Source organism: Schistocerca americana, chromosome 1 (genome assembly GCF_021461395.2).
Source record: "Schistocerca americana isolate TAMUIC-IGC-003095 chromosome 1, iqSchAmer2.1, whole genome shotgun sequence".
NCBI classification, from domain to species: domain Eukaryota; kingdom Metazoa; phylum Arthropoda; class Insecta; order Orthoptera; family Acrididae; genus Schistocerca; species Schistocerca americana.
This window is the reverse complement of record NC_060119.1, coordinates 764,385,685-764,398,248: the sequence shown is the minus strand read 5'-3', so window position 1 is coordinate 764,398,248 and position 12,564 is coordinate 764,385,685. Positions and strand designations below refer to the sequence as shown.

The following is a 12,564-nucleotide window of genomic DNA, read 5'->3' as shown; positions in this document are numbered from 1 at the left end:
TGGGTAAGGTGTCTGCTAATCCTCTCACTTCCACCTGTTTTATTGCCAGATGCCTGTTCAACTAGAGCTGCTCTGTTTGTGGCAAATTGTCATCAAATATCCCTTTCAGATGTGTACATCTGCTCATAAGAAGTGTTTTACGCATAAAAAGAGGATCTTGTATTTAAAAAGTACTAATTAATTACCTATGATAAATTATTGAACTGTTATACATAGACTGTTTTAGTTCCTATCTGATGGTTTCTTTTATGGATGTGCAATTTTTTTTTTTTTTTTTGCGAGGGGGGAGGGGGGGGGGGGGGGGAGGAACTACTATTAATACTTATCTTTATAAATCTTATGCACATGGTACTTCAGGTAACTCCTTGTGGATATGTATTTTTGCTCTTTTCCAAATTATAACATACAAAATTGCAACACTGTTATCTGTTTTTGTAAATAATAAAGTAACTCTACCTTTATGTACATATTACATTTTTTTTAAATATTCAAAGCAGTACATGTAATCTAGTGGTTTTTAATGTTTTAAAAACAAAGTACAACAATTTAAAACATGATTGCTTAAAAATGTCTTTGTGTTTGACTCATTCCACACCTCACATGATGTGCTTATGATTTAAGATCAACAGAACATGAAATAAATAAATAAAATGGGTATTCTGCCTGGACTTGACTAATCTAGCTGGCAGTTTGAACTTAAATTTTGTTTCTCACTGATTGCAAACAGTTTTTGTTTTAGTTGTACAACAAGTTTCAAAATACCTCTACGGAACTGAGTAGAATTCATCCATTGTATTACTTGATCCTTCGAACTGGCAGCCATTGTTCCAATTCTCTCTAGCTAGTGCATATTTTAATGTGATTAGGCTTTGTTTCTGCTGAATTGTTTTTGCAATTTCTGGAGAACCCACATTTAAGTACCTAATTAACTTGCTGGCACTAATAATCAGAGAAGTGGAATTCAGAGTTACTGAAATTAATATTAGCTTCATCATATTTGCTATTTATGGCTAAGCCTGTCATTCTGGAGGTGCAATCTCTCATACTGGTGTCTGTCATTGCCACATTTGCAAGATTATGTAAACCCAATATGTCTCATAATTTTACATTACTTGAATTAAAAGAATTTGCATCAATATTTAATTCATCCAATACTGTGAAGTCATTGGGCCCAACTTGGCCAATTATCTTACTGATGCTGTTGAAGAAGTGATGCAGCGCTCCATTTTGTAGGCAACAGAAATCCGCCACTTTGCATTTGATAATGCTGTTTGTGAAATCTTCATAATGCATCAGAATGGCAGCTAATTGAAGTGACTCTACTCTGCAGTACTGTTCAAGAAATAACAGTTTTTTATTGTAATATATTGATTTTCTGATGCTGCCCATAGTAACTACTTATTAGGAAATAGCCATTTAGTTTAAAATATATTATTTTGTCCTGCTACCATTAAGACCTGCCTGTCATATGCATACATTTAACTCAACAGCGCGGTTCTCTTATTTGAAAGGAGTTGGCAGCATGATGGCACTTTGTTGACTCTGTTTCTGTCTTTCATATTAGTTACTCCAATAACTTATCTGAATATAGGGATTCTGAAATTGCAAATGCCTCTTAACATGGTAAATAATAATGTTCACAGTGAGAGAAAAGGATTCTTAATGGACGAACAGAACATGTGGTTCAGCAGTAGGTATCTGTAGGCTTACAAAAAGTGGTTGAATAACCAACTGAATAACCTAAGTGAAAAAGCAGCAGCCTATTCCCAAACAGAATCCTTTCTGTCAAATAAGACATTATTTTTCAGCATTTTCAAACATATTTGGAATAGAATTACTAACCTTTTTTTTATCAATATCATAAGCAGACCATCACTAATTAAACATAAATGCAACTGAAGTTCAGAATTAAAGTAAATATCAGTGTAACCAATATTTGAAATAAAAAAAGAGCATCTACTTAACAGCTAATAAAACAGTAACTTCTGGTGGAGAGCTGACAGACACTTTTTTTTTGTTGTTTTAAAAATTTCTAGCTTTCTCACTTTTTAAACAGTTCCTTTGCCGTATGAAGAGGAAAAAGTGATCGAGTACGATTTACAAGTATAGGCGCAAAGAAAAACAACTCAGGAGATCGTAATGTACAGCTATGCACTAACTTCCTCTTCCTCTTTTGCAGTTTTCAGGATTTCGGTTTACCTGATTAAGCAATTTTTAAAGGCTTGAATAGTTAGCGAATCAACCACATTTTCTGTCGTCTATTTTGACAGTCTAAATTTGAAGCCTGTAGAGATACTAGAAAATCTAGAAATTTTTGGGGCTGTATGTGGCACTCAATTTTTACAGTATCGCATTTTCTCATTTAGATATATTTGAAATATATATATCTAGCAAGAATCCAAATTTAAGACACATAAAGAATTGTCCCCTTTGTTCACTCTCATGTATTACTCACTCAAGCTGACTTGAGAATTGTATGAAAAGTTAGCAATTACGTGTTTTATTAATCATATTCACAAAAAAGAGCCATGGAAAATACCTTTGGAGATTTTGAAGTTCTCCAGACTGAACTCTATATATGGTCAATTAATAGGCATTTATGAACACATAACTGCCTTCTTCCTTCTACATAAGATCACATCAACGGCAAAGTGCGATCTCTTGGAGAGATACATACAGCTATAATTTGCTTTTTAAACGAACTCTTGCTGTCTGTAAGGCTGTTTATTTCCTTATAAATTTATCAATGAGTCTCTGTAGATGACGGTAAACGTATTTGTTGTTAACATTCCACTTGCGAATGTCATTCTAATTTTATTATGAAAAGTTGTATTGAATGCACTGACTTATATTATTTTGTGAATAAAATGCAACAAGACAATTTATTTTAGTTATCTGTACTATTTTGTTAGATGTATCATCAGCATCATTTATTGGTGCATACTTCAACTTTTTCCATCAATGCATAAATGTTATATCTATCCAGCTATCAAAAGTGAAGTTAATTTTCAGGAGTAAACCAGACTATTACTGTGCGAAAAAATTATAAAATATACTGAAAGGAAGTATAGAAGTATTAGGACTAGAAGACTGATATAGAAAGCGCAAGAAAGTATGCCACTTGTCAACTTTGTTCATTGGGCTTTATAACAGCCGCGCGCAACTTCACGTCAAATGTAGTTGTGACTTCGTCCGCTAGAGGCTGTAAGAGTCGCCACCGAGCGAACTGTTCAATAATTGCCGTTGCGTTCATGTCTAATTTCATGTTGAAACAGACGGCGGAAAAACGAAGATTGTATTTGAGGCAGACGCTAGCTAAAGAAGAAAATTGACGAATTACTTTTCGTAACAAGCTCTGTATTGTTATTTCGCGGCGCCGGGTTTTCGAAATTTGAGGCAAGCGCGGAATGGCGACCTCGCCCGATCGCGAGCGCGCTGCGCGCGCCGGCTGTAGGCTGCGTCTTGCGGCTGCGCGGAGGCACCTTGCTCGCCAGTGATGGTCAGCTGTGAAAGGGACGGCCTCCGGAAATGCGCCTTCGGCATGTAACTCCGAGTTTCAGGGCGCCCTTACGGCATCACAATGTTCGTGTACGGTTCCGAAATCACGTAGACATGTAATATGTGTGTGCGAAGTGTTATTTCACGGTGAAAATCTGGCGTGAACGGTGCCGCAGTGGGTCGGGGATCATGGCGTCGGTCTCGGCCGAGCCCCCAGCAAGCCACGGGCACAGCTTCAGCAAGAAAACTTTTCACAAGCCCACCTACTGTCACCATTGCACCGATATGCTATGGGGCCTTATACAACAAGGATATACCTGCGAAGGTGAGCTGGCAAAGTTTCGCTAGTAGGCGATTTTGTATGTGTATATATATGTGTGTGTGTGTGTGTGTGTGTGTGTGTGTGTGTGTGTGGGCGCTTTCCGCACAGGCGGCGAGCGCCGTGTTGCTTGATCTGAAATTACACATCTCACCTGTATCGCTTCTTTCAGCGCCAGTAAAATTCGCGCGCGAAGGACAAGTACTGCCCCTGAAGTTGTCGTCTCAGGCTGAGAAAAGATGCTTGCGCGATCTGTTGCATGTAGGGGAAGAGAAGATCTGGACGGGGAGTCGAGGCGCAGCCTTGCGCCAGCGTGCGCGTATTGACGTTGCAGGTGTCGTGGGGCTTTTGGTACGCACCAACGGATAAACAGATAAGTCGGACGTGGAGCCGGCTATCGTTCACTCGAATCTGTGTGCATAGATACCTCGCAGCAGATAGGTAAAACTACGGAAACCTAGAGATTAAATGAAATGAAAATCCTAATGCTCAGAGTCGGATATTTTAAGTCTGTTAAATGACCCTATGCTCTAAAAGACTCTTCTTGTGAAGTATTGCACTGTTGAATCAAGAATCCGAGTATTTTCTCCCTTCAATATGAGTGAAGGACCTCTGGCACTCATCATTTGCCCGATGCCGAGCAGAAAAGTATTTTATTCGGATTCGGAAGATGAACGTGAAAGAATTTAGTTAATAGAACAAATATTGCCTGAAAATGAAAGTTAGCAACAGTGGGCTGGAACAATTGGAATTTCAGTTCAGATATATAGGGAGAAAGCGAGGTGGCACCATGGCTAAGGTACCGAAAACTTACCGAGGGGGAGGGTGGTTAAAATCTCCGCAGATCTCCTAACCCTATCCTTTCTTGGGTTGGCGCTCCTCTAAAGACTTCATTGTCTTCGAGACCAACTCGAACCTTCGTTATTTTTAATTGTGCTAGATTCCATCTGCCAAGAAGACTAATGATAATTTAGACTACCATTGCAGAAGAAAAGTGTTAACTTGCTTCAGTAAACATGGAATTATCTTCTAAAGATAAAAACTGTTATCAATCCGAAGGTTGGTTGTAAACCACAGTCCTATAGGAGGTGGTATGACGTCGTCTCCTCCGACCTTTTTATTGACCTACCCAGCCAATCATAGGACCTACAGTTTAATTTGGATTCAGAACAACGGTGTAACACGGCATTTTTTCATGTTAACCAACATTACCGGAGTTGAAAGAAATGATGACTGATCAGAGATCGAACCTGGGACTTACGGATCTGTAGTTCGTCACTCTACCACTGAGCCTCGAGGATCGACTTCTGCCCACTCCTAAATTTGCCTCAAAATTACGACTAACAATCTTTTATCAGTAATAAAACAGTCATCAACTGTCAGCACAGTGATATCTAGGCGTGGACCTACTGGAAGGGGCATACCGCTGAATTTCCCGGACCTGAGATGAGGCTCTTACAGTCAGTTAAGTGGGACATACAGTTCAGTGACTTCACATTTGCAAAGCAATGTAAGTCAGTGCCACGAAAAAAGTCCACGAGCAACGGAGCATCGAACTCCAAAAATCTCGAATTAATAATCTGTTACCAATCTGCGCTGTTACTAAAACAAGCAAGTCAGGTGAAGCTTCAATTTATATACGCTGTAAACCCTAGGATATCGCTGTGCAGAAGCTAATTACGGATGTTTTAAGAATAAATTTCATTTCTGGCGGACTAGTTCGTCGCAGAAGCAAACGAGGGTTTGCGAAGAGGCGCGTCCGGATCCAAGTTCCGCGATTCGCTACAGAGGCGAGGCGAGACGATACCATCTCAAGGTGGGCGCCGCCGCCAGCCCCTCACAAATGGCCGCTTGTTGCATACAACGAGTGGGCTGTGACCACTATAGCTCGCTACAGCGGCTTCAGAGGGAGAAGGCAGCTCTTCATCATGTTCTGAATAAAAGCCAAGGTTAATTGTTGTGCAATGCGCAAGAGATGGGTCTCACACAACCGCCACCAGCGAATTTTCTGTGGGTGGGGGCCTTACTCTCGACTTTTCACTCTACTGATTGGCCTCGCATGAACGCACACTCGTAATCGATTTTCACTTCGAAGATCTACAGCACCGAGTTATAGAGTTTAGCAGTGCAAAGATGCTTAGGTGTTCAAATGAGCATTGTGTCAGCAGTTTTTTGACGATTCAGAAGTCTGTTCAGCGTAACTGATGAGAAAACCGATTTTGCGTTCTACATTTTGTAAGATTTGAAACAACCCACAGCAGTAGTCAATGATGTCAAAAATTATTAATCTACAGCGCCACTTGTATCTTCATGATGGCTTGAACGGGAGATACTAACGCATGAAAATAACGACTGCGGATTCAGATCGATAGAAGGCAGGTTACGCAAAAGATTGGCTGGTTGCTTAGTGCGACAGGAATATTCTTAGCCTGAACAGTTTACACAATTACACTGTTAGATTTACATCTTTCTTAATATTTGTAACTCGCTAGCCACCTCACGATGTGTACTGGAGGGCACTTCTGGTCTCACTGTCTTTTGCCCCCTTCCCTGTTCCATTCAGGAGTGGAACGTGGAGAAAAAGGGTGTCGATAAATCTCCGTATGAGTTCTGAGTTTCTCATCCTGGTCATTTCGCGTGACGCGTTTGAGAGGAAATAATACGTTGCTCGACTTTTCTTGGAACCCTGTCAGAATTTCGACAGTAAATCCCTACGTGATGCATAATGCCTCTCTTGTAGCGTTTGCACTGTAGTTTGTTGAGCATCTCTTAATGCTCTCGCGCCAACTAAATGATCCCTGACGAAACGCGCCGCTCTTCGTTGGATCTTTCCCCCCCCCCCCCCCCCCTCCCCCCACCCTCTCTCTCTCTCTCTCTCTCTCTCTCTCTCTCTCTCTCTCCCTCCCTCCGTCCCTCCCTCCCTCTCCTATTAATCGAACTTGGTATTGGCCCCAGACTAATGAACAATACTTGAGAATCGGTAGGTCAAGTTTTTTAGAACACTACTTTCCAGGATAAATTAAATTTCGTTCTCTCAAAGAACTTCGAGCTGGCCTCTAATTTTTGTACGATTTGTTTTATGTGGCCATTTAACTTTAGGTCGCTCCTAAGTATAAGGTTGGTGCACAAGCTCGTAGCGTTTTCCCATACGTTTAATAAACACAACAGATACACATAACAGAGACTTTAGTCATCAATAACATATTATCCTTCACTATTTACAACAGTTTGAAACGCTAGGGTAGCTTTTCGATTCAGTAGCTGTAGAAATCACGTGGGTTTGAGGCGAAGAACTATTCCAGCCATGTTCGGAGCGCATTTTCATCCAAGAAGGATGTTCCTTGAAGGTTGTTCCATAGAGAGCGGAAAAGGCGAAAATCTGAGAGCTCTAGACCAGATGAATAAGGTGGATTCGGAATGACTTCCCAACATACCTGTACAGTGCTTTTCGTCAGTCTAGCAGAATGCAGGCAGACGTTACCGTGGGGCAGCACCACTTCACGCAGTCTTCCTGGTCGTTGTTCTTGGATTGCGTCAGCAAGACGTCTCAGTTGTTGATAATAAATGTCGGCACTGATGGTTACAACTCGGGGAAGCAATTCGTAGTACATCACACCGTCCTGTTCCACCAGATGCATAGCATTGTCTTTTGTGGATGCGCGCAGATCTTCCTACGATAAGTTGATGCTGTGTTTGTATTCAGCCATTCTTTTCTTTTCCTTATGTTAGCACGAAGACACCATTTCTCGTCACCAGTAACGATACAGGATAGGAATGGCCGGCGTTGTTCACGACCCAATTGACGACGAGCAAGCAGAGATGCACACATGGTCACTCGCTAATTTTTGTGATTTTGATTTAGAGCATGTAGTGGGTCGTGGATCGTTGTGGATTAATGCGCGTAAACGATCTTCATCAAACCCCGAATGTCTTCCTGAACATGGAGAGCCACTAATGCCAAAACGATCCTCCTTGAAACAAAGAAACCATTTCCTTCCCGTGCTCTGCCCAATGGCATTATCCCCATACACGGCGGAAACGTTTCTGGCTGCCTCCGCTGCAGTCATCCCTCTACTGAACTCAAACAGAAAAAAAAAAAATGGTTCAAATGGCTCTGAGCACTATGGGACTTAACTTCTGAGGTCATCAGTCCGCTAGAACTTAGACCTACTTAAACCTAACTAACCTAAGGACAGCACACACATCCATGCCCGAAGCAGGATTCGAACCTGCGACCGTAGCGGTCGCTCGGTGCCAGACAGTAGCGCCTAGAACCGCTCGGCCACTGCGGCCGGCCTCAAACAGAAGAAGATGTCGGAAATGTTCCAATTTCTCCACTTGACCCTCGATTTTCAAGGGCCCACAGCTCCAATCACTATCTTCAAATGACAAAATGACAATATGTAAACTCGACTGCAACAGTGAACTACAAATAAAAAAAGACAAGCGATAAATAAACCCATAGCAACCAGAATAGCAACATGCAAAACAAAATCTCTCTGAACTTACGGGCCATCTTAATATTTTACACTAGTTAGTGCTTCCGATCAGTTCTGTATGCCTTCGCCTGTTTATAAGGACGACGTTATATTTATATATGTTCAGGGTCAACTGTCAGTCGCTATTATGCGAATCTTCTTTCATTTCTCAAGTCTTCTGTTAAACGTTGTTACACTAGAAAAATAAATAAAAAATAAAATTATCCCGCTGAACTAATACTCTGTTGAAAGAGGTAACGCAGTGGTAATATTTCGGACTCGTGCTGGGGAGAAACAGGGTTTAAATTTTCGTCCGACACTGCTCATTTAGTTTCATATAAAACACTCGATTCGAATGCTGGGTTGGTTCCGAACAAGTCCGAGTTCGTGATCCGTTCTTAATCATCTCGACCACGGCGGGACGCCGATTTCTGAGCCGACTTCTTCTCCTTGTCGATACAGGATTGGCCAGGGGAAGTGATGTATCTGTCATGAGATACTCTTCAGCTTAGAAACATGTCACTGCTTTTCGAAACTTCTGATACTTATTTCACTGCTTCACTTACTGCTGTTTCCAAAGTCTCTTGGAGCGCTCTGTGATTTACAAATTCCTCTTTTTTGGCAACTTAACTGGAAAAAAACTTTATGAGAGTACTAAGCTCTTTGTTCTCTGCGTCCTTCACAGTAACTGCGAATTTTCCGAAATCCAGCACTTTTGAGCTGCTCTTGCAAAGGAAGTTGAGTAGAAAATGTATTTAGGGGATCTGACGTTGCTTTCAACAATTTTAAAATGCATCAGAACAATAATGTATTCAAAAAATAACATTATTTGTATGTCACCTTCTTCAGAACAAATGAAATAAAAGAAGAAAGGAAGAAAAATGCGCTACCAATACGGTGGCGAAGGCGGAACGTAAATCACAGTGCAAACACTGCTAAGGTAAAAAGAAAAAAGATTTCAGATGAACACAGTGGTACTGTCGCTGGGGGCGTAAATGGATGATGCAAACGTCTTGCCGACAAATACCAATTCGACTTTATGCTGTCCGAGGAGTGTAAAATTTATTCGTTGACATCGAAAACATCAGTGGCATAAAAATGATTTATCCGGTGTAGTGCGTGGTAAGGAATAAACTATGACATAATCGAAGGCATAGCCCCAACATTCCCCCGGATGAGTTACAGACCACGGTAGACGGACGCGTGTGTGAGCCCCGTCTCAGCATGGGTCCAGGATGCTACAGTTAGCGCCACACGGTCCATTGCGGTGACAGGTAGCCACCATAAAATCAGCGCAATGGAAGCCTGTTCTTAATGCTAGCATCAGTACACTGGTTGGTCACAGAGCATTAAAAGAGCGCAAATAGCCCTTCTGATCATGACGCATACGATTAAGGTATTGGCTAAAATTTTAACGCTTCACTTTTCCTTTCCATTTGTCTTCCAGCATGACGACACACCGACATTACTAGGGCCAGATAAACGGTTACACTCGTTTGGAACACCAAGGGTTAACCAAGGGTGTTAACGCAATATGGTTCTACCAACAGGCCAAACGCTTTCCACGTTGGACATAGCATGCAGATAAAACACAAATATACAAACTTGTATTTACTTCCAGAATGAATTTTTCGCTCAGCAGCGGAGTGTTCGCTGATAAAACTTCCTGGCAGATTAAAACTGTGTGGCGGACCGATACTCGAACGTTATGTTCAAATATGTGTGAAATCTTATGGGACTTAACTGCTAAGGTCATCAGTCCCTAAGCTTACACACTACTTAACCTAAAGTATCCTAAGGACAAACACACACACCCATGCCCGAGGGAGGACTCGAACCTCCTCCGGGACCAGCCGCACAGTCCATGACTGCAGCGCCTTAGATCGAACGTTATGGATTTATCTGTTTTGTTATTCACCATGAAAACACCACATTCCCATCATACATACCCGTTGCTCTAAATATATACATATTTCACAACTGTGAGCGAGAAGAGGTATTTCTTATACAATTTTTCATACCTACCAATATCAGTTCTACCCGCTGTGCTGATTCGTAAGAAAATAATGTTTCTATCAGAACGTAAGTGAAGCGCAACGGAAGTTTTGCAAAGCTTAGTGCTGGTCACACGTGCTCTGTGACAGTTGAACTGATCCGTTTTTTCGTGTATGTTGGTCCATAAGTGCTGTTTTACAGGACGACTGCGGTGTCTAATGTGGCTACACTTAACGACATACAGAGCAACAGAAGCTATTCACAGTTCCCAGGACAGCGAGAATAAAACATCCAGACAACCACAGTTTTCCGGGGTCAGAATTTGAGTTTCGGTTCTTGTGGTTGGTAGCGAAATTAGAATTGTATTAATACCTTCAGCTGCTATATATATCGACAGGGACAGGTGAAAATGTGTGCCCCGACCGGGACTCGAACCCGGGATCTCCTGCTTACATGGCAGACGCTCTATCCATCTTTTTTTTTCATTTTGTTCGGTATTGTTCGCTGCGTTTGGTCTGGGCGGACGTCACAAGACATCCGTTCAAGTTGATCGTTGATTTCTTTACTCAGTTTTTTTATCACAGAGGGCGAGTAGCCGTCTGACCGAACACGCTGAGCTACCGTGTCGGCAAGACATTCTTACCAAGTACCGTAAGAGTTCGGGGAATATGTGTGCATCCGCACAGAAGAAGAAGGTCATGGCCGGTGTTGCCAGAACTATATACTTATATGGATATGGTGTCTGTTCTTTCGGACATCTCTGAACTTCTTCGAACCATATATAACGGAAGTTACTACATATTATTCTTTAAAGGCTTGTCTTGAACATTTCACAAGACAGGATCGGGCAATAAAGAAGCAGAGAGAAATACTGGGTCACGGGTTGGCGGGTGAGATGGAGGGGTGCAATGAGATTCAGTCACAGAGCACACGTTTGCTGAAATGAAAATTTGTAGCAGTATTTGATTGACCGTCTTACGTCTACTGACTGAATTTGATTGGTTGGCGAAGATATGTCAAAGGGAGTATAAACAATTTGTCACAGAGTGGCAGATATGCTGTTACTTAGGTCCGATTGACAGCTGTAAACCACAATCTGAAAAACTCAAGAATTGCAGATTGTCAATTTTCCAATGAGGTGAGAAGACAGAGAAATGCGGTTCATGCGACGAAAATCACTTTAACCGTCATACTATTAGAAAGAAGTTGGATATCCACCAAGACGCAATTGTTAGGCCTTAGTCTTTTCTGCCCCCTACCTACATGACGGTATGGGCCACGCCATATGCTACCAAACTTTTTTTGCATAATTCAGTATTCTCATAGTTACTGATGTGGGAGTAGACTGTCTATACCGAGTTCTCTGAGTTCCGGTCTGCCTTATTGGAACTCGTGTGCTGGGCAGCTGTACAAATAGCGGCGATCTGAATGATATAATGTAAAAACGTTGGAAACGGTACTGCTTCATACACATTTTCCTGCTCCTAGAATCTTTGGAATCTTGAATTTCATTGTTAAAAGAAGAGTGCAATTTACAGGCCATCTATTAAGACATAAAGGACTCCTAAACACAATCATAGAGGGATATGTCGAGGGAAAAAGACCAAGAGGAAGACCACGGCTGAGGTACATGGATCAAATCGAGAAATATGTGGAATGTAACACCTATAAAGAAATGAAGAGAAAAGTTGAAAGACGCACAGAATAGAGACAAGCTGCCATTGTATCTGTTGCAAACCAATCCTTGGATTGACCACTACAGAAGAAGAAGAAAAGAAGAATCTTTGTGACGGAACGGTCTGCTCAACAATTTTGCACTTTTCTGCTAATAATAACCCTGAAAATAATTCGTGACACTATAATATTCGAAATGTTTGTATGATTTTTTCCCGGCCATTCGCTTATTTACTTGTGTTAGTAAAACCTTAAAATAGGTCTACGCGTAAATCCTGAGTTAAAAAAATAAGGGAAAAATTTGTATTTATACTTCTATTTTGCTACTTTAGTTCTATCAGGCCCCTGTAAGGGCGAATGCCACTTCACGAATTAAGACAGTTGCTTCTGATCGGAAGAGCTATGTTCACACCCCACTCAAGGGGATTATTGAACCTACCGATACCATTCTTCTGCTTTGAACCATGGCATCATCTAAATGGTGGACATAAACTACTCAATGAAATCTAGTATGCTTAAAACACATAACATATCAAGCATTACATCTATTCTCATGGTATCAAATTCGATGGCTACGCAAACTCACCAATAAACTGTCAC

At 41.4% G+C, this 12,564-nt stretch overlaps 1 protein-coding gene across 8 annotated transcripts in view; it reads left to right on the top strand.

The window, feature by feature from the left end:
- Positions 1–3,481: 3,481 nt before the first annotated feature.
- Positions 3,482–12,564, top strand: part of LOC124611756 (diacylglycerol kinase theta) — a 713,198-nt gene continuing 704,115 nt past the window's right edge. For all 8 annotated transcript variants that reach the window (XM_047140277.1, XM_047140271.1, XM_047140276.1 and 5 more), the window contains exon 1: positions 3,482–3,823. In XM_047140277.1, coding sequence (XP_046996233.1) covers positions 3,688–3,823 — 136 coding nt within the window. In that variant the 5' untranslated portion in view covers positions 3,482–3,687. The remainder of the gene's footprint in view (positions 3,824–12,564) is intronic.